This window comes from Pelophylax lessonae (genome assembly GCF_965119305.1).
Source record: "Pelophylax lessonae genome assembly, chromosome: 1".
Lineage (NCBI taxonomy): Eukaryota > Metazoa > Chordata > Amphibia > Anura > Ranidae > Pelophylax > Pelophylax lessonae.
Genome location: NC_138768.1, coordinates 771,264,527 through 771,287,813, shown reverse-complemented (window position 1 = coordinate 771,287,813; position 23,287 = coordinate 771,264,527). Strand labels below are relative to the sequence as shown.

The following is a 23,287-nucleotide window of genomic DNA, read 5'->3' as shown; positions in this document are numbered from 1 at the left end:
AGTGGACTTTTTTTTAACTGTCACCAGTCAGTGTCCCTGATTACCGCCACACCCGTTACACAATGACGTTGTACTGGTGACAATATTTAAAAAAAATTTTATTTAGCAAAAAAAAAAAAACAAAAAAAACCCAGTGGTGATTAAACACCACCAAAAGAAAGCTCTAGTTGTGTGAACAAACTGCTTAAAATGTAGTTATGAGTACAGAGTTGCATGACTGCGCAATTGTCTTTCAAAGTGCAACAGAGCCGAAAGCTGAAAATTGGCCTGGGCAGGAAGGGGTTAAAAGTGCCCTGTATTGAAGTGGTTAAGGATGCAATATAATACATTTTTGTTTTTAATTCCACTGTATACTACTATCTACTGAACTGCTTAAAATGTATGTAGTTTACAGTTAGGACGCATTTGTCTGCTACTTATAATGCTACAATTGTGATTTTATCAGTACTCCTGGGATGTGATTTCCAGTGCTCATCTGTAAATCTTCCCCATGCAATAAGCAGCCAGCACAGGCAAACCAACGGACAAAAGGACTCCCGGAACTAAAAGACATTGGATATGTGCGCCGAGGAAGCTTATATGTGCAACGCAGACACTGGTTGCTAGGGAACCATTGGTCCTTTTCTCCGGCCTTTGCAGACAACAGGGAGCCGGTGGGACACCATGCTGGGAGAAGAAGAGGAGCTGTCAGTGAGCATCGCACATATCGTACAGAAACTAAAAGGCAGCACGCTGCATTGCCGGCTGGAGAAGGAGGCTCGGGTGAGTCACAGCGGAGGATGCATGAGGCCGAGAGACAATGCGGGTATCACACCTCCGGCTGTCAGTGTTGGCTTCAGCATGTCATGTCAGCCTGTGGCCGCTAGAGGCGCTCTATAGAAGTAGCGCTCTCATCTACAGTGAGCTGTCAGCGTTAACTGTTCCACTGCTGGACCAGTTGTCTTTCTTTTTTGCAGCTAAAATGAGCATTGTAGGACTTCAACGTCTACCCAAATCAATATATATTTCCTGAAAGTAGGGGACCTGGAGAATAAATTGATGGTAGTTGCAGTTTTTTTTTTTTTTTGTGTTGCATCATATTTGCGCAAATATCTGAAGAATCTATATATATATATATATATATATATATATATATATATATATATTTTTTTTTAAAGTGAGATTTAATTTTAGCACAAAAATGCAATATAATCACAAATTTCTGGTAAGTATTAATAAACAGCAAGTTAGGCCCCATTTACACTTGTGGCCTGGTGGGTGGTAAAAATAGGAGGTTGAGCTGTGGTTTTACCCCTCTGACTGCCGACCCTAATATGTTTCTAAAGGTGACATTTTTTCATTTTTTTAAATAATAAAAATTAACAAACATATCATACTTACCTCCTCTGTGTAATGGTTGTGCACAGAGCGCCCCCGATCCTCCGCTTCTCGGGTACGCCTCCGGTGCTCCTGGCTCCCCCTCTTCATAACATACCCATACAGGAAGCAGCCTTCTATGGGGCCACTCCTGCAGGCTTGCTCCTGAGCCCCGCTGCCTGCATCCATAGACAGACAGCGGGGTATGGCCCCTCCCCCTGATCCCTTGTCACAGTTTGATTGACAGCAGCGGGAGCCAATGGCTCTGCCCTGTGAGGAGGGAAGAGCAGCATTGGATCGCGATGGGGCTCAAGTATAAGAGGGCGGCTTTAGGGGGGAGCTGGATACATACAGCTTTGCTTTATGTCTGCGGCATTTTTAACTAAAGCCCCGTACACACGTACCGAATGTCGGCCGAACGATCGGCCGTCTTTTGTCCAGGGCTGTCCTGTCGGCTGAAAAGTGCTAAAGACTGCACACGAATTTTGTCGGCCAACAACAGCCGACTGCAGAAGTGATGTCATGTGATGGTTAACTTTCCGTGTGTTTTTTCTTTTCTGAGCATGCCCAGTCTTGCTAATCTGCTGTTTGTCGGCTGAATTCTGTACTGACTGGCGAACAATCGGCGGTTCTGGTGACGGCAACAAAAATTTTAAAGTCTGCACGACAGATTCTGTTCGGCCGAAAATGCGCTGTCGGCTGTTGGAAGCATCATACTAACAAGCCGACAATCGGCCGATCGTTCGGCGGCCGAATATTTACGGCCGACAATCGCTACGTGTGTACGGGGCTTAAGGATGCAGAGTTTGACCAGCAACACCGCCCATCAAACCCACCACCGCAACTGCGAACCAAATGCTTTTCTCACAGTAGAATTGCATTGCCCCCCCATTTAGGAGGCAACACTAGCATCACTTGGACACCTGTCATCCACTGCTATACTGTGTCATCCACTGCAGATCGTGTTTTAGAGGGCGCTAATTAGTACAGCTAATGTGAAAGAAGCCTACAGTAAATGTGCATGTGGTGGTTTAAAACCACATCAATGTTTTTGGATTTCAGGGGGAAAAAAGCAGGAAGGCAAAACCTGTCTATGGAAAGTTTATTTTTGCCTATTGAAACATTGCAGGACGGAGTAAATTTCCTTGAAAAATTTTAGGGCTGTGATATTAGGGAGATAATACTCATGTGGCCGGTGCTTTTCCAATCAGTTGCGCCAGATCAAACTGTATTTTAGGGCATGTCAGCCCACTTTTATGTAATAAAACGGAAAGCTCACATAGATTTCACACATCAATTGCCCACGCAGGGGGGGGGGGTTCTTCCACATCAATATGAACAGTCAAACAAAAATACCAAGGCACTTGGCTCCCTTGTTGGCAGCACCACTGCTCTTCTTACCAGGCCCTCTGACTGTGTTGTCCAGCTCTATCTGTTCACTTGGCTTTCTTAGAGCCGGTTCACACTGGGGCGACACGACTCTGTACTACTTCGGGGGCGACTTGTGCATTCCCATGCACCACGACTTCGGAGCGACTTGCATGGACTTCACATAATGGAAGTCTATGCAAGTCGCTCCGCGGTCGCCCCGAAGTAGTACAGGACCCTTTTTCTAAGTCGGAGCGACTTGTGTCACTCCTATTAGATCGGGTCCTGTAGCAGTCAATGGACTGCGAGGGAGCGAGACTTGTAAGGCTGACAAGTCCCCTGACAAGTCGCGCTAGTGTGGACCGGGTCTCAGCCTTTAGTCCCAGCGCCTTGCTTAACAGCCCACTCCTGGCTGGATAGGGGTTCTCCTGACCCCCTGATAGGAGCCCACTTAACTCCTGGAATGAGACCTCCTGGCTGGGGCACCTCTGACCCTTAAGTGAGCCTCCCTGTCTCTTAACTTCTGGTTGAGGGTCCTCTGACCCCCCTGGGTGAGACCATGTTCACATGTGGGCATAGCGGATCTCGGGCAGAATCACCGCGATTCTGCCCGCGATCCGGAAATCATTGCAAATCGTGGGACGCCTGTGCGATGCCCGTGATTTGCAATGGCACCCCAAACGCTGTGCGATGTTGCCGCGATTTCTGCCTGCCGAATCGCAGTAACATCGTGCAAACAGAATCGCGGGACGCATGGCGCCCAAATAAGGTACAAGAGCTTCTTTTGTGCATCATGCGTCCCGCGATTCTGTTTACGCGATGTTACCGCGATTCGGAAGGCGGAAATCGTGGCAACCTCGCACAGCGTTTGGGGTGCCATTGCAAATCACGGGCATCGCACAGGCGTCCCGCGATTTGCAATGATTTCCGGATTGCGGGCAGAATCGCAGTGATTCTGCTCGCGATCCGCTACGCCCACATGTGAACGGAGCCTAAACTGGGAGCCCTGAGCTATCCTCAGGTTGGAGTATATAACGACCCTGCACACCTGTGTACTCAGACAGGCTACAGGCACCTGGTAAAATTGAGATACTGAATTAAAGGCTCCGACTCAGAACTACAGAATCCATAGGAAATCAAAAATGCAGCTTTTTTCACTTACCGTAAATACAATAGTCTGCAACTTTACATTAACCCTCAATGCGAATCCTGTGCCATATTCTCCACAGTGATAGGGTCTCACGCTATAACAGAGCCATTTTACAGTTTTATGTGTACTTTACTACATCCCTAAAAAAAAAAAAAGTGAGATTTGTTTGGAAATTTTACCAAAGATGCAGCAGACAGGAATTTTTATCCACTTGCCGACCGCCCACCACAGATATACTGCGGCAGGCTGGCTTGGCTGTGCGAATCGCCGTACCTGTACGGCATTCCGCAGGAGCAATCCTGGGGGCGTGCGCACACCCCATTAGCCAGCAGGGAAGCTGATTCACGGGCCGGCGCCCGCGATTGCTGCCAGGCACCCACGATCACTCCCCGTGGAGAGCGAACAGCGGTCTGCTGTTGTAAGCAGACCGTTGTTCTCACAGGAGTCAGCACAGAGCGCCTGTGATCCTCCTATTTAGGATCACAGGTCTCTGTGTTTATTTCATCAAGCCCATCCCCTTCACAGTTAGAAGACACCCCCTAGGCATGCACTTAACCCTTTGATCGCCCCTGAGTTAACACCTTCCCTGCCAGTGTCATTATTACAGTAACAGTGCATATTTTTAGCACTGATTACTGTGGTAATGTCACTGGTACCCCCAAAAAATGTCAAAAGTGTCAGTTAGGGGTCTTATCCGTCCGCCGCAATGTCGCAGTCCCGCTAAAAATCGCTGATCGCCACCATTACTGGTAAAATAATTAAAATAAATAAAAATTATATAAATCTTTCCTCTAGTTTTGTAGACACGATAAATTTTATTGGGATTTTTTTATATGGATTGGGAATTATTGGGATTATTGGGAATTTCTTTTTACCAAAAATATGTAGCAGAATACAAATTGGCCTAAAATGATGAAAAAATTAGATTTTTACATTTTTTTTATTGGGAATGTTATATAGCAGAATGTGAAAAATATTGTTTTTTTTTTTCAGAATTGTCGCTCTTTTTTTTATTTATAGTGCAAAAAATTAAAATCGCAGAGGTGATCAAATACCACCAAAAGAAAACTCTATTTGTGGGAATAAAAAGGACATCAGTTTTATTTGGAGACAGTGTCGCATGACCGTGCAATTGTCCGTTAAATTAACACAGTGCCGAATCGCAAAAAAATGGCCTGGTCATTAAGGGGGTAAAACCTTTCCGGTCCAGAACTGGTTAATGCACCAAAACACAAAAGTGTAAAACTCCTCTGTAGATGGACAGAATCAGTATATGCCAAGTTAAAGCTTTGACCATGGATACATAGACCTCTGTAATAACTAGACCTCTATATGTTTTTATAAAGGAACATCTAAAGAGACGTTTCAGATGAAATAATTAGTATTCTTCACAAAACTTCACAGGCTGGGTACAGTGCTTGTTGAAAGAACTTATCCATCTTCTTAATTAACCACCTACGTTGAAAATTCACAATGATCTTTCTAGCCTCCTTACACCTTAATTATTAAAAATGCTTTCTAATTTATGCAAGATAAGGAAATACATTATTTTTCTTGGTCTACATAGTGAATCTTTTGGATTGCAATAACCTAGAGACTTGTATTAAAAAAAACAAAAAAACAAAAAAAAGCAACGTTTACGTGTTCAGCATTAGGATGTACAGTTTTATTGATGTTTCTGTAGTTTGAAAGCAGCCGTAGCATCCTGGAACATTTTGGATTTTCTAATCCATTTAAAGAAAACCTGTCAGCTGTTATACAGTGCAGTCCTGTTATACGGTGGGGTAAATAATTATTAGATCCCCTCAGGGCTGGGACAAGGGATGGGCAGGAGGGGAGGCTGCCCTGGGCACTGTGGTATCATGTGAGATGGGGGGGGGGGGGTGCAACAAGAAGTCTGTGGGGAGGATATTTGTGTTGGGGTCAGGGGGTAAGTATTGTTTTAGTTTGGGTAATTTTGGGGGGGGGGGGTAATAATAAGAGTGGTGATTTAGGGTGATTTAGGATTTCTGTTGGGATGGTGGGAAGAAGATTCATGCTAGGAGGGGTGATCTGGATGGGATTTGTGCTGGGAGGGGGAATTTGAAGTGGGGGGGGGGGGGGAGATGTGTACTAGGAGGGGAAATTTTAGCGGTATAGGATTTGTGCTACGAGTGAGTTATTTTTTTGGGGGGGGGGGTCATTTGGGGCATTGTATTTGAGGTGAAGTATTGAGCTGAGTGGGGGAATCTCCGCAGGGGGACAGATTTGTACTTGGGGAGGGGGAATGTATTCTTAGGGAGTAAGCTTGCAGATTAGTGCTCAGTGTTATTATGGGAGCGGGTTTGCGGACACGTAATGCTCATACATCTGCTGGGGGCGCAATTTTGCACGTTCACCCTGGGCTCTAGAGGACCTTATCCCACCACTGGATCCCCTGCAGATTTTGTAAGTTTGCCCACTTACATAGAAATGAAGGGTCTATAATTTTTTTTTTTTTTTTTTATCATAGGTGTATTTTAACCACTTTACAACCGGAGGATTTTGCTGTCTTCCGTCCAGACCACTTTTTGTGCTTCGGCACTGTGCGACTTTAACTGACAATTGTGCGGTCATGCAATGTGGTACCCAAACGAAATTTACATCCTTTTTTTCCCACAAACAGAGCTTTCTTTTGGTGGTATTTGATCACCTCTGCGCTTTTTATTTTTTGCGATATTAATAAAAAAAGAGCGAAAATTTTGCAAAAAAATGACATTTTCAACTTTGTCTTTTAAAAAATATCCAATATACTCAATTTATGTCATTTTTTTTGGCCAAAATATATTTAGCTACATGTCTTTGACAAAAAAAAATTCAATGAGCGTATTTTTATTGGTTTGCGCAAAAGTTATAGCGTCTACAAACTATGGTGTAAATACTGAAATTTTACGCAGCTTTAATTTCTGACTGCCTATCTCAATTCATGAAGTGCTAAAATGGCAGGGCAGTACAAGACCCCCCCAAATTACCACTTTTTGGAAAGTAGACATCCTAAGGAATGTTCTGAGAGGCATGTTGAGCTCATTGAATATTTAATTTTTTTGTCACAGGTGTTTGAAAAATGAATAAAAAAAAAACATTTTTTTTTTTTAACACAAAGTTGTCACTAAAAGATAAATTTCTCACACATGCCATGGGTATATGTGTAATTACACCCCAAAATATATTCTGCTGCTTCTCCTGAGTACAGGGATACCACATATGTGAGACTTTTTGGGAGCCTAGCTGTGTACGGGACCCCGAAAATCAATCTCCATCTTTAGGTTTTCTAATGGCGTAAATTGCTGATTTTACTCCTCACTACCCATCACAGTTTCGGAGGCCCTGAAATTTCAAGATAGCACAAAACCCCCCAAATGACCCCATTTTGCAAAGTAGACACCCCAAGCTATTTGCTGAGAGGCATGGTGAGTCCATGGAATATTTTATATTTTGCCACAAGTTTTGGGAAAATTACAATTTATTTATTTATTTTTTTTAACACAAAGTTGTCACTAAAAGATAAATTTCTCACACATGACATGGGTATATGTGGAATGACACCCCAAAATACATTCTGCCGCTTCTCCTCAGTATGGGGATACCCCATGTGTGAGACTTTTTGGGAGCCTAGCTGTGTACGGGACCCCGAAAATGAATCTCCATCTTTAGGTTTTCTAATGGCGTAAATTGTTGATTTCACTCCTGACTACCCATCACAGTTTCGGAGGCCCTGAAATTTCAACATAGCACAAAACCCCCCCAAATGACCCCATTTTGCAAAGTAGACACCCCAAGCTATTTGCTGAGAGGCATGGTGAGTCCATGGAATATTTTATATTTTGCCACAAGTTCCGGGAAATATATTATTATTATTTTTTTTTTTGTTTTTTTACACAAAGTTGTCACTAAATGATATATTGCTCACACATGCCATGGGTATATGTGAAATGACACCCCAAAATACATTCTGCTGCTTCTCCTGAGTACAGGGATACCACATGTGTGAGACTTTTTTGCAGTCTAGCCGAGTACAGGTCCTCGAAAGCCAACCCCCACTTTCAGGCTTTCCAAGGGCGTAAATTGTTGATTTCACTCCTGACTACCTATCACAGTTTCGGAGGCCATGAAATGCCAAGACAGCACAACCCCCCCTCCAAATGACCCCTTTTCGGAAAGTAGACACCCTAAGCTATTTGCAGAGAGGCATGTTGGGTGTTTTGCAGATCTCACTTTTTGTCACAAAGTTTTGGAAATTGAAAAAAGAGGAAAAAAAATGCATTTTCCTGTTTTTTCTTCATTTTCCAAAAAAAATGAGAGATGCAAAATACTCACCATGCCTCTCAGCAAATAGATTAGAGTGTCTACTTTGCAAAATGGGGTCATTTTGGGGGGTTTTGTGCCATCTTGGCGTTTCATGGCCTTCAAAAGTGTGATAGGTAGTAAGGAGTGAGATCAACAATTTACGCCCTTAGAAAGCCTGAAGGTGGGGAGTGGTTTTCCGGGTCCTGTACGCGGCTAGACTGCAAAAAAGTCTCACACATGGGGTATCCTTGTACTCAGGAGAAGCAGCAGAATGTATTTTGGGGTGTCATTTCACATATACCCATGGCATGTGTGAGCATTATATCATTTACTGACAACTTTGTGTAAAAAAAAAAAAAAAATAATAATTTTCCTGAAACTTGTGGCAAAATATAAAATATTCCATGGACTCATCATGCCTCTCATCTAATAGCTTGGAGTGTCTACTTTGCAAAATGGGGTCATTTGGGGGGGGTTTGTGCCATTTTGGCATTTCATGGCCTTCAAAAGTGTGATAGGTAGTAAGGAGTGAGATCAACAATTTACGCCCTTAGAAAGCCAGAAGGTGCGGATTGGTTTTCCGGGTCCTGTATGCGGCTAGACTGACAAAAAGTCTCACACATGGGGTATCCCTGTACTCCGGAGAAGCAGCAGAATGTATTTTGGGGTGTCATTTCACATATACCCATGGCATGCGTGAGCAATATATTATTTAGTGACAACTTTGTGTAAAAAAAAAAAAAAAACAAATTGTCATTTTCCTGAAACTTAGGGCAAAATATAAAATACTCCATGGACTCAATATGCCTCTCAGCAAATAGCTTTGGGTGTCTACTTTCCAAAAAGGGGTAATTTGGGGGGTGTTTGAACAGTCCTGGCATTTTATGCTCAATTTTAGCAACACATCACCCACTCTTCTAACCACTTGAAAACCAAGCCTTTTCTGTGAGTTTTTGTTTACATGAAAAAATATTTTTTTTTCACAAGAAAATTACTTTGAACCCCCAAACATTATATATTTTTTTAAAGCAGAGGCCCTACAGAACAAAATGGTGGATGTTGCAATTTTTTTTGTTACACGGTATTTGCGCACACATTTTCCAAACGCAATTTTTGCGTAAAAAAAACTCTTTTTTTATTTTTAATGCAGAAATACACTATATAATTCCAAATTGTTTGGTAAAATTTAAAAGATGATCTTATGCCGAGTTCATAGACACCTAACATGACATGCTTTAAAAATTGCGCACGCCCGTGCCGCGGCAACAAACTACGTACGGTTTTAAAAGCCTTTAAAAGTCTTTACAGGTTACCACTTTGGACTTACAGAGGAGGTCTACCACAACAATTACTGCCCTCGACCTGGCGTTCACGGCGATACCTCACATGCATGCTGAAATTGCGGTTTACATATGACACTAGACCAACGCTTGTGCGCGCATTTGCGCGCAAGCACGGGGGGACAGGGGGGCTTGATTTTTTTTTTTTGTTTTTTTTTTTTTTTTTAATTTGCTTTCTTATGTTATTTTGACACCTTTTCTTTCATTTTTTTTTCTTTAATCATTTTTATTGTTATCACGGTGAATTTAAATTTCCTCTATGATAGCAATCTGTAGTGACAGGTACTCTTTTTAAAAAAAATTGGGGTCTTTTATACTCTAGATCTTTCCTCTGACCTTAACGCATCTGACCATACCAAAATTGGTGTGATAAAATACTTTCCCAATTTCCCAATGGCGCTGTTTATTTCTGGCGAAACAGAAGTCATGAAATGCTCGTAGCCTCCGGCATCTTAGGCCATAGAGATGATTGGAGCCATTCTCATCTCCAATCAGCTCTATGGTTAGATAATTGAACCACCGGCTGCACTCTCGGGTTAACCGGTGGGACAGGAGAGCCCGAGAAAAACCGTGGAAGGCAGCGGAAGGCGGCAGGAGGGGGGGGGGAGTCCCCTCCCACTGCATGTAAAAGCAGTCTAGCGGCCAATTATCCGCTAGGATTGCTTTTACATGTAAGCCGACCGCTTGCTGTAAAAAACGATACCAAGATGATGCCTAAATCTGCAGGCATCATCCTGGTATAACCACTCAAAGTCCAGCAACGTACCAGTACATTGCTGGTCTTTGTTTGGCATATAGGTTTTTTTTTTCATGCAGCCTGTGGGCTGAACGAAAAAAAAGAGAACCTATCAGAAATCAGCACAGGAATAATGCGTAGTATTACTCATCATTAACCGCCCAAACAACCACCCACTGAATTTAATGATGGGTATACACGACACTATCCACGTATACCAAAATAGGATTTTAACTGCAGTGCTGAAATCAGAAAATCACCACAGCTGCTATCAGCAAAGGTATCCATGTATGCTGAGCGCAAACACTGTTTGTGTCAGAATATATGAAATCAATGCGTGGTAGCCGACGAGTACCTGCAAGAGAAACAGGTCACAAAAGAATGAAAAACAAACAAAGTACATTAAAAGTACATAGGAAGTGTAGAAGAACATAAAAAATGACTGAGACGACAACTATTTTTGGCTTTATGTATTTTTTTTTTTTCTTCAAACGTCGAGTTCCAGGTTCCAGGTTCGGGTCTCTCAAAATGACGATAGCCATCGAACATCTTTTGAGACCCTGTGTAAATGTGCCCTAAACTGTGCCGTGCTGTACCCTATGCTAATAATCCACTAGTGTGTGGTAGCGACGGAAACAGTCACCGTGGCAAAGACCAGGTCGGTCAGGACAGTCGGGACAATAATTCCGGGTGTCACGCCTAAATCCGCGCTTGCTGCAGACACGGCATCTTTTTTGGGGGTATCGTTTGGTAGGGGTACTCGGGAGGTATTGCGGAAAATGCCTCTCATGCAGCCGGCTCACTGCATCTGGTTGGGGAAGTTGGGCAGGAGCACCAGCTGAATACAGAAGGGCTCTGATTATCTCTTCTTGGAATTGAAAGAAGGATAATGTTCCAGCAGACGCTTTGTATAAGACAAAAGCGTTGTAAACAGCCAATTGAAATAGGTATACAGACACTTTTTTGTACCAGCGTCTGGCCTTACGGGCAATTAAGTACGGTCCCATCATCTGGTCGTTGAAGTCCACCCCTCCCATTTTACGGTTATAGTCGTGGACACAGAGGGGTTTCTCAACAACAACACCGGTGACCGTAGTAATTTGGACTGCCGTGTCTGGGTGAATGGAGGACAGCACGTAAACGTTTCGTTTGTCCCTCCACTTCACTGCAAGCAATTCCTCGCACCTCAAGCAGGCTCTCTCCCCCGAGCTCAGTGGGGCATTCACTAGCCGTTGGGGGAAGCCCCGGCGATTAGATCGCACGGTGCCACAAGCGCCAATTTGCAATTGATAGAGGTGTCTAAAAAGTGGCACGCTTGAATAGAAATTGTCCACGTACAAGTGGTACCCCTTTCCGAATAAGGGTGACACCAAGTCCCAAACTATCTTGCCGCTGCTCCCTATGTAGCCTGGGCAGTCGGGGGGCTCCACAGTGCTATCTTTTCCCTCATAGACACGGAAATTAACTGTATAGCCTGTGGCCCTGTCACAAAGCTTATACAACTTGACCCCGTATCTGGCACGCTTGCTGGGGAGGTACTGTTTGATAGCAAGGCGACCAGTAAACTTAATCAGGGACTCGTCAACGCAGACATCTTGTTGGGGGGTAAACAAGGCTGCGAACCGCTGATTGAAGTGGTCTATGAGGGGCCGAATTTTGTGGAGCCGATCATATTCAGGGTCTCCCCGAGGACGACAGAGTTCATTGTCGTTGAAATGCATGAACCGAAATATTTGTTGGTATCGAGCCCTGGACATAACAGCAGAGAACACGTACATTTGATGAATTGGGTCAGTGGACCAATATAACCGCAATTCATTCTTTCTTGTAATGCCCGTGTTGAAGGAAAGGCCCAGATAGGTTTTAAACTCCTGAATCGTAATAGGATTCCAGGCAAATGGTCTGGCAAGGGGTGAATTTGGGTTGGCGGCGATGAATTGTTGAGCGTACAAATTTGATTGGTCCACAATAGATCTGAAAAGATCTTCAGTGAAAAACAGCTCAAAAAAGTTTATGGGATTAAAACCAGCTGTTTCCACTTGGATTCCGAGTTGGGCGGTGAATGGGGGAAGTACTGGCGCTGTGGAATCTGTGGGCTGCCAATTAGGATATGCCAGCGCTTCAGGGAGGACACTATGGGCTCTACGGGCCTGTCTTCGGATACGCGGTGGCTGCGGGCCACTACTCGTGCTAGCCACCGCACCAGCTTCAACTGCACTCAGGTGACTCGCCACGTCACCAGGTGATACTGCAGTGCTGGTTGAAGGTCCAGGGTGTACTAGGCCGCTCGTGCTTGCCAGTTCACGAGAAGTGTGAGCGGCACTAGTACTGGCACTCTGCTGCATACCAGAAACCTCCAGTTCTTGCAAGTCAACAACTCCAGAATAGGGTCGGGTACGCCTGACCCTAGCAGGGACCCCTCTGTCGGAGCTATCTGTCAGGGAGCCGCTGCTGTCATCTGGTTCGTATACTGACCCTGATTCTGACAGTGAGGCTTCCCCATCGCTCTCACGTGCCGCGGTCAGCATTTCGTAGACCTCTTCACCACTGTACCAACGTTTTGTCATTTTAGTAACTAAATTTACCGGTACAGTAGTGCGACTACTAGGTAATAAAAGCACCTGGTTGTCGAGGACTATTTGGTCGCTACAAAGAAAAACTGCTAGTGCTAACAGAGATCAGGCCTGACTCTGCTAACGCAGCGGTTTTGTGTGATGTGTTTTTTGGAAGTGTCAGTAATCTATTGATTACTACACTTGCCTGGGTAAGGTGGGCTGGGCAGGGGGGCTAAACGCAGGTGCTAGCAGGAATCAGTGCTGATTGTGCAAACACTGCGTTTGGGGAACACTAAATTATGAGGACGCTAGTATAGTTCTGATCAGATCAGATATTGATCTGTTCAAACACTATACTAGTAACGGTGGTGTGTGTGTGTTAGTGTACTTGACTCTAACTGACGCTAAGTAACGGTGGTGTAGTGGGACCCTGACGCTAACTAGCTAGCCTAAGTTGTGTCACCCGTGACGCTAATACAGTGATCGGTAATCACTGTATATAGTGAACACTGTGACAGGGAAGTGAAGGGGTTAAACTGGGGGAGATCAAGGGGTTAAACCTTTATAGAGGATAGATGGCGGGTGGCCTAAACCTATTCGGGCCTAGCGCAAGCGCAAATTAGGGTCACCAGTGACACTAAATACAGTGATCAGTAGTTATCTGATATACTGTATATATTAGTGCACTGTTTTATATGGAGTGAAGGGGTTAACTGGGGAAGATCAAGCGGTTAAAAGTTTATTAGGGAATAGGTGGCGGGTGCCCTAACCCTATATGGGCTTAGCGCAAGCGCAAATTAGGGTCACTAGTGACACTAAATACAGTGATCAGTATTTACCTATATACTGTATTTAGTGCACAGAGTAATGGGTAGTGAAGGGGTTAACTGGGGCTGATCAAGGGGTAAAAACTTTATTAGGGGATAGGTGGCGGGTACCCTAACCCTATTTGGGCCTAACGCAGGCGCAAACTACGCTCACAAGTGACACTTATACAGTGATCAGTAAAATATCTGTATACCACTGTATATAGTGTTCACTGTGAGGGGTTTGGAGGTGATCAGGGGGTGATCAGAGGTGATGAAGGGGTTAAATGTGCCTATGTGAGGTGTGTCAGTGTAGTGTTGGTGGAAACTCACATTTTTGGTGTGTCTCTGTCTCTCTCCTGGAACCGAAAGGACTTCAGGAGGGACAGTGACATCACTTCCCCTGTCTGTGTTTACATTACACAGACAGGGGACAGATTGTCATTGGTGGGGACCGATCTACAGACACTGACCAAAAATCATTGGTCAGTATCTGATGATTGATCGGTTCCCTACCGAATGACATCGGGATCGGGACCCGCGGCGCGCGGGAGCGCGCTCTGGAGCCGTGATCGCGCATCACGTTAATACTACGTGGCTGAGCGGTATCGTGCCGCTCTGCCGCAGTAGTATTACCGCGCGCGGTCCTAAAGTGGTTAATTGATTGAGACAGAATATCAATCAAAAATCCAGAAAAAACACACGATACAAATGTTATAAATTGAGTTACAGTTCAGTGAGTAAAATTCGTTTTTGATCCCCTACCAACCAACAATAATTCTGGCCCTCCCAGACTGGCGACAGTATGTGCTCATGTGGTACACAGATTAGTCCTGTCAATTTTGAGAAGCTGCTCCTAATGACAACTCGTTATGTGTATAAAAGACAACTGTCCACAGGATCTTTCTTCCATTCAGCCCATGTTCACATCGGACCGATTTGACATGTCAAATGGGAGCCAATTGCTGGCAATGGCACAGTTCGAATCGGTGTGACACCACCACGATTCCCAAAAGTAGTTTCTGCACCACTTTTGGCAACTTCGGGGGTGATTTCCATAGACATCTGTGCAAGAACCCACACAGATGTCTGTAAAATTGCCCCCCCTGAAGTCAGACTAAAAATGCCTGATTTCAAACCAGTCTCCGTGTGAACCTACACTCAAAAGACGTCAGGGACAATATTGTAGACCTGCACAAGGATGGAGAAAATCAGCAAGAATAAGCCTGGTAAGAAGGAGACAACTGTTGGAGCGATTATTCGCAAATGGAAGAGTAGTTATGCAGGACTCGCAAACTACTAAACAACTAGCAGGTGCCAGCGGCTCTCAGGCCGAAGATCCGGAAAATCGCATGAGATGAAATAACGTTCGTACCAAAGGTCTCCCAGAAAAAACAGAAGGTCGTGACCCTACAGAATTTATCGAACGCTGGTTCCTTGGTATATTTGGCAAAGATGCCCTTACACCTCACTTCTCAGTGGAACGTGCTCATCGAACACCCACTAGACTGTTGCCACCGGGTAACCCACCTAGGCCCATGCTGGCTCGCTTACTCAACTATCGTGACAGAGAGACCATTCTACATATAGCCCGTGAGCGCAGAAATCTTCAATATAATGGTGCAAGGGTCTCCTTCTACCCAGACTTTTCGGCTGAGGTACAGAGGAGTAGGATGAAATTTACAGAAGTTTGTAAGCGCTTTCAATCCACTTATGCCATGATGTATCCAGCCAGACTCTACGTCACTGCAGGCGGACAAGCATATTTCTTCGAATCTGCAGCCTCGGCTTCTGACTGGATTGACACCTACAAAGCGAATTTGCGACAGCGACCTAATGGTGATTGAATGTTACCTACTTTCTGTTCTGATTTCTACAGAGAGCCTATGTTTACTACCGAGTATACTCTCTTCACTGTTCTGATTTGGAGGACCTCTGTGGGGTAAGCCAGGGAGAGGCAGTTCTACTTTCCTTGTTGGATCACATAGGAGTGTTGCTATGCTATTGTTATATTCCACTGAAAGCATTATTGCTCTGTGCTGTGATGCACAGATCTTACATGCAGGTTCACATGGACACTGTCAGGCAGCGGATTTGCCTGTTGCTCTCTGCCTGACCATGATCCCTGTCTGCTGCCCAGACCTTGAGTTTAGTGTGCGGGACAGTAGACCGCACTGGAGGGTACAGTTGCGCCAATATTGTTTGTTTTACTATAGTTATTTGATGATCCAAGATGGCTACTGGAGGAAACTGAACTGTGTCATGTACTGGCCGAACCTCACTACTACTGCACCTTATCTATTTCAATCTGCCTCACCACCTCTGGCAGGCCCCACCATGTCTTGTCTAAGTGGTCCACCCTGATCCTGGTCATTTACCATTTAGCCATGTGTGTCATGGCATCAAAACCTATGCTGTCCTGGAATGTGCGGGGCTTAGGGGACCCACTAAAGTGGGCAATGGTCTCCTCCAATCTCCGTAAATTCTATCTGGGCATTTACGGCCTTCAAGAGACACATCTTATCATGAACGATTTGTCTTGTTTACAATACGCATGGGTGGGATGGTCCAATCACTCCACTCACTCCTCCTATTCTAGGGGTGTGAGTGTTTTGATACAACGTTTCTTAAAATTCCTGGAAAGGAGATGTTCTAGTAGACCCGGAGGGGAGATCTGTCTTTTTGCATTGTCAACTGTATATGTACCGCTATGTAATAGCTGTGGTGTATGACCCCCCCCTTCCCTTCTGGAGCGAAGTCCTGCAGACTCTCTTGGCCTATTTGATAGATAAGCCTGACTCACCCTTACTATTAATGGAGAACTTTAATTGCTATCTCCACCCAAGGCTAAATAAACACCCACCACCCACCAGGGGGACTGGGGAGAGAGGCACAGTATTGTATAACTTTTTCCAGGAGGTGGGTTGGATTGACTTCTGGCGAGCCAGACACCCCGTTTTTCTAAATCCCACATGTCCCTGTCACAAATTGATCTAGGGTTTGGCTCCCCCTCACTTTTACCATAACTGTCAGACGACAGCGCGCTCCCGAGAGGGATATCAGACCAATCCCCCTTAGTTATGTGTCTAAATGTGGGCTCCCTTGCCTTGCTTCTGCCGGCTCCATGGAAACTCAATGCCTTGTGGATCAATTTGTTCCCTTCCCATGCGGTAGTACACCCCTCGATTACAGAATTTCTGGTGGCCCACCCAGGCCAGGAGGACTTACTGCACACATGAGATGCATTTAAAGCGTTTCTACGGGGTATATTTATTGGAGAAGTGAACGCCGTTAAACTGAACTCTCTGGGCTTGCTGGTGGAACTGGAGCAGCAGGTGCGTCGTTTGGAACAGTCATACATTGATGATCCCACAGATTCCAACAGAGGTGTCTGGTTGTCTGCACAGGATGCATTGGAATGTGTAGTGACATCCTCGGCAGATAGGAAACTGCATTTTATGAGGAGGGTGAACAAACAGGGAGACTACTGGCAAGGATAGCTAAATTGCAGACTCTGGGGGGATCCATTGGTGCCTTGTAAAAGGGAGGCGGGGGACTTGCTACTACTACTGATTCTATTATGACCAAATTAGTTTCCTTCTACCATACCCTTTATCAATCGAAACATATCTGCACATTTGAGGATATCCAGTCCTATCTGAGCAGCATTCAACTACCGACGTTAACAGCTTGAAATGAAGCATGCTTGACTTTCCAATTACACTGGAGGAGATGCAACTGACGGCTGCTGCATTTCCCAATTGCAAGGCACCGGGGGATGTTGGTCCGCCTATAGAGGTATATAAACAGTATAGAGAGAAAATATTTCCCAACCTGCTAAAGGTGTTTAATAAGGCTAGGGAATGTGGCACTTTACCATTTTCTATGACAAAAGCTAATATTCTGTTACTGAAACTGGGCAAGGATCTCACTGACCCAGGCTCTTAGAAGCCGATCTTGCTACTTCAAGGTGATATAAAAATCTTAGCTAAGGTACTTGCTATCCGGCTTAACAAGGCCATTGCCTCAATAATACACCCAAGTCAATCCGGTTTCATGCTTTTAGAAGTCCACGGCTGTTAACTTGAGGAGGTTATTTCTTAACATCCAGGTGAGGGCAGATAATATGGGCAACAGGGTTTTGCTGTCCTTAGTTACGGCCAAGGCCTTTGACAGTGTGAAGTGCCCTTCCTTTGGGCAGTCCTTGCAAAGCTTGGCTTTGGACCCATATTTACACCATGGGTTCAATTATTGTACAGTCACCCACTGGCAGCCATAAGAGAAGCAGGATGCAGTAAATGCCTTAGGGACAATGGGGACTTATTTCACTTAATCTGGAGATGTCCGAAATGTCATCCGCTGACATCCGCAATCCCATTGACATGCATTATGTCCGTATATCACCCGCAAACGGATGGGGCGATATACGGAACACCCGTGTGAAAGAGGCCAAAATCTTTTTCTGATTTAAAAAAACATTTACCTGTCAACACAAACATAGATTTTAGTACCTTTTTAAAAGGAAAACGGCAAAATAAAATTTGCTGTTATTATACAGGATTCATATAGCACCTATAGTTTGCACAGCGCTTTAAAACATGAGGGCAGACAACACAGTTACAATACAATTCAATACAGAAGGAATCTGAGGACTCTGCTCATTAGAGCTTACGATCGAAAAGGAAGGGATAACTGTGGGAGATGAGCTGATGGAGATGTTAGGTGGAGGCAGGATAGGCTTCTTTAAAGTGGTAGTAAATCACACCTTTTAAAAAAAAAAAAAAAACCTGCAAGACAATGGCATAATGTGCTAGCATGCATCGCATACTAGCACATTATTAAAAAATACTTTCTTAGAACGAAGCCCTCCAGCAGTGTGCTGTCACCACTGGCAGGGCTTCCATCTTCACCTGGTCTTTCTTCCGGGTTGGAGTGCTCCGCCTGTTTGACCATGCCGCAATAACATCACTCCTGCACATGCGTGTGGGAGTCATGGCCATGCTACGGAGCTCTGAACGGATGGCACGGGTATGTCGTCCCTTCAGAGCGTATGCCCGGTGACGCGAGCAGCTGCTTGCAGTGCGGTGGAGTTTTTTGAGGGAGTGGTCAACTGTATCAAAGGCAGCAGAGAGGTCCAAGTGTAGTATGTGGAGTATAGAATATTATCCATTGGTATTAGCTGTTAGTAAATCGTTTGTGAGTTTTAGGAAAGCAGTTTCTATGGAGAGTTTGATCTTGAAATCCAGACTTTGGATACGTTTATAATCTATATTTTTTTTTACCAAAATGTTAAAGTGGAACTTTAGTCAGAGAATGAAGTCCTGCTAGATCACTTCAGACTGGCCCCTTTTGCAGGTATAGTTATGTAAAATGTTGAACATAAGTGCCTATACTGTTTCACTATGCTCTGCACATGCTCAGTCAGTTGCTCTCTATTTTTTTACACTGTGCTAAAATTATAGAAGCCCATCTGCTGACAGTGTAAAGATTTACTGCTTCTCAGGGGCTCTGGGCTTCAGCAAAATAGCAGCCCCCAGCAAGAAGAGACAAGAAATGCTGGGGGGCATTTACAGCACACACTAATTTTAGTAGCATAATTATTAATGTGAAATGTATGCTCCTTGCTAAGAACATTATTTGTATCATGTTGTTAAGAGGGTAAAGTTCCAATTTAATGAAATCCTGGCTCTAGTTACAATGCTTATTAATAAATCACACTTATTTGGCCATGTCACAACACCCACTTTCCTATTTTGGGTTTCCATAGACCAAAATTTGGTGAACCTAGGGCTGGTGGACAGCGGCATCCTATGACAGCGTGACCTTTTTAATGTGTGGATGTTCAACCACATTCTGTCTCTGCTGGGTGGGGGAAGGTCTATTATCATGCATGTTTGTTTACCTTGGGTGCCAGAGGACCTTAACAAGGCCTATTTTACACTAGCAGTCAGGAGCCAAAAAAAACAGACCGTTAAACCATGTATTTAACGCCCTCCACAAGCTGTAAAGGCAGCCATACGGTGGTATACACCTTTTGTGGAGGTTGAGACTTTGGACAGTGATTGTATGTGGGGCTGAAAGGAGAGATCAGAGTACCGGATTATGCCTAGCACATTGGCATGCAGGGACGGGTTGATGGTTGTGCCATTTATCTTGACAGAGAAATCAGGGGAAGAGGTACGTGGAGGAGGAAATATTATGAGCTCAGTTTTGGATAGATAGTTTAACCACTTGCACACCACCCTATAGCAGATTGATGACTACAACGTGGTCGTCTAGTTCTGGGAGGTCGTTACATGACAGCTTCCCGTGATTGCGCCCGTGGGTGGTATGCTCTGTGTTCTCCGGACACTGCAGAACACAGATCGAGATAAAGAGCCAATCAGCGGCTCTTTACCATGTGATCAGCTGTGTCCAACCACAGCTGATCATGATGTCAACAGAAAGCTGGTTACCAGCGCTCTACATTGCTCCTTCTCGCACTGTCAGTGTGTGGAGGAGAGGAGAAAAGAGCCGATAATCGACTTCTGCAAAAGTACTACCAATTAGTACCCACCACTGCTTCCAATTAGTGCCCACCAGTGCCTCCTCATCAATTTCACCTAACAGTGTTGTCTACCAGTGCCTATCAGTGCCACATATCAGTGCAGGCTCATCAGTGCCTTTTCATCCATGCCCATCAGTGCAGCCTATGAGGGCCAAGCAGTGCCGCCTCTGTGTCCATCAGTGCAGCCTATCAGTGCCCATCAGGGCAGCCTCATTAGTGCACATCCGTGAAGGAAAGAAAATACCTGTTTGCAAAATTTTAAAACAAGCCATGAAAAAGTTTTTTTTTTTTTTAAATTGTCGGTCTTTAATTGTTTACTTAGCAAAAAATAAGAAACCCAGCGTTGAATAAATACCACCAAAAGAAAGCTCTATTTATGTGAAAAAAAATGGTAAAAGTTTCATATGGGTACAGTGTTGCATGACCGCGCAATTGTCCTTCAAAATGCGACAGCGCTGAAAATTGGTCCGTTCAGGAAGGGTAAGTAGAAAATCTGCCGAAAACTCTCGTCCGAGGTAAAATCGTACGATTTTCGCCTAGTGTGTACACAACTTTCAGCAGCCGATGCCGACATTTTCAACTAAATAAAAACGGAAGGACAAACACCAAAATTTTTATTGTCCGTCCCCAGACGACCGATTTTCGTTTAATGTGTATGCAGTACGTCCACGAAAAATCGGATACTAAAGACCACGCATGATCTGACGACCAAAGTTGCTGACGACCCGGAAGTCTAGGAACAAATGTCCCAAAAAAAAAATATAAAAATCAGACGAGAAATTTTGTGAACATTTATGCACTGTCAACTAAAAATGGTAATGAACGCTGATCAAGAGAGAGAAAAATCGGAGGATATTTCGTCCGATTTCGATCAAGTGTGTACAGGCCGTTAGCAAGTGGCTAAGGAAGTGGTGTGACATCCAGACTGATATACTGAACGATCTACTGATATGTAGACCAATTTTCAGCTTTCACTAATTAGTAAATTAGTGATACGTAAAGAGACTGATGGAGTAAGCATTTCCACTTGTCTTCAATACATCTTGGAATGTTTTTCTCTTAATTTTAATGCGTTTTTCTTTTTTTCTTTTTTTTTGTGAATACGAACACAAAATAATCATTACAAACACACAAAAGTTCTCGTCTAGGCAAAGGCGTGTTAAAATCTACGAGTGTGAATAGAACCTTAAACTGGGGAATCTGATGTAGCCCCCTGTGCTGGCAGTAATTGCTCTGCAGGCCAATCTACAATATAGTTCATTGTATGTTCTTGTTCTGCTACTGCAGTACAGAGTAATTGCGACAGTCAAATTGTTACATTTTGTAAACTATGCGTTATAAATAATGGATAAGAGTTACACTTTGACCATCTAAACTTGGCTAGAATGTGTCAGTTATTTCCAGCGGTATGTTTAGAAAGTCTAATAGCCCTCCATATAGGGATCAGCAATCCGTTCCTATGTACAGAGACGCAGACAAACTGGACGATAATGAATCTACATGTCTGTATGAATAACACATTTTTCTCAGTTTCCTCTTATCTGTGCAAATAGGTATTTGTAGATGCTGGAATATTTATACCACAAAAGGACAGGACTGAAGTAGAGGCCTCCTAGTTCCAGCAGTTCTTATCTTATTTCCGTGACAATATTTAGAAATTGTTGGGGAATGCTTTACACTATATAGGGAGATACCACAAGATTGTATACTTTTGCTAGTTTTTTTTTTTTTTTTTCGATGAACATATATTCAGGGATGGTGATAACCACCCAGTTTCTGATCAAATGTCAGTTTTAACTCTTTCCACGGCAGGCAACAGTTTAACCACTTAAGCCCCGGAGGATTTGGCTGCTAAACGACCAGAGGGCATTTTGCGATTCGGCACTGCGTGACTTTAACGGACAATTGCGCGGTCGTGCGACGCTGTACCGAAACGAATTTGGCGTCCTTTTTTTCCCACAAACAGAGCTTTCTTTTGGTGGTATTTGATCACCTGTGCGATTTTTTGATCACGCGCTATAAACAAAAAAAGAGCGTAAATTTTGCAAAAATAGCAATATTTTTCCCTTTTTTTTATATGAAATTCCCCCAAAAAAAAATGTAAAAATCAAAATTTTTTAATATTTTCGGCCAATTTGTTTTATGCTACCTATGTTTGGTAAAAAAAATCGCAAAAAGCGTATTTTGATTGGTTTGCGCAAAAGTTATTGCGTTTACTAACAAAGGGAAAGATTTTTGTCATTTTTGTTGTTTTTTTTTTTAACGCGTAATGGCGGCGATCTGCGATTTTTTTTTTGCGGTACTGCGACATTGCGGCGGACAGATCGGACCCTTGACTGACATTTTTGACACTTTTGGGGTTACCAGTGACATTTCTACAGTAATCAGTGCTATACATATGCACTGTTACTGTAAAAATGCACTGGTAGTGAAGGGGTTAACTTTATTTGAGAGGGAGGGGCTGTGTGTGTCCCTAGGGGCGTGATTCTAACTGTGATTGGCTGTGGCTTCAACTGTATGCAGAGTGATCAATGGATCTACATAGTAGATCCATGTGATCAGCTCTCATACAGAGAGGAGAATGACAGGCAGCTTGTTTACACAAGCTGCCTGACTATCTCCCTCTCCCCCGCCGATCACAGAGTGGCCGGCGGCGATCGGGTCCGCCGGTCACGCGCGCGGGGGGGTCCGTGACCACGCGGGAGCGGGAGCGCGCCTCCGGCGGCGCGCGCTCGCTCCCTAAACCCTCACAGGCGAGCGACGTAGACCTACGTCACTTTGCCTGTGAGGGGCTGACCGCCCACGTAGATAGTCGTGCGGCGGTCGGCAAGTGGTTAACACAGTTTCTAGGATCATTGCTGCTTAGCTAATGTGCCTAAGGCTACATTCACACCTGAGCGTAGCGTTTTCGCGCGTTTTTTTACCGCGATTTTTACCGCGATTTACAGGCGTTTTTACAGGCGTTTTTTGTGCAGGCAATTTTAGATTGAATAGAGACCAATGGAAAACGCCTGTAATCTGCCCAAAAAGAAGCTCATGTACTTTTTTGAGCGTTGGGCGTTTTGCTCACAGCGTCAAAACGCTCAGATGTGAACAGGGGCCATTGAAATGAATAGGATTTGTC

The 23,287-nt window shown here is 44.2% G+C and overlaps 1 protein-coding gene across 2 annotated transcripts in view; it reads left to right on the top strand.

Moving 5' to 3' along the window:
* The first annotated feature begins 576 nt into the window (after window positions 1-576).
* Window positions 577-23,287, top strand: part of TBC1D19 (TBC1 domain family member 19) — a 327,200-nt gene continuing 304,489 nt past the window's right edge. For both annotated transcript variants that reach the window (XM_082267943.1, XM_082267942.1), the window contains exon 1: window positions 577-762. In XM_082267943.1, the coding sequence (XP_082124069.1) occupies window positions 664-762 (99 nt within the window). In that variant the 5' untranslated portion in view covers window positions 577-663. The remainder of the gene's footprint in view (window positions 763-23,287) is intronic.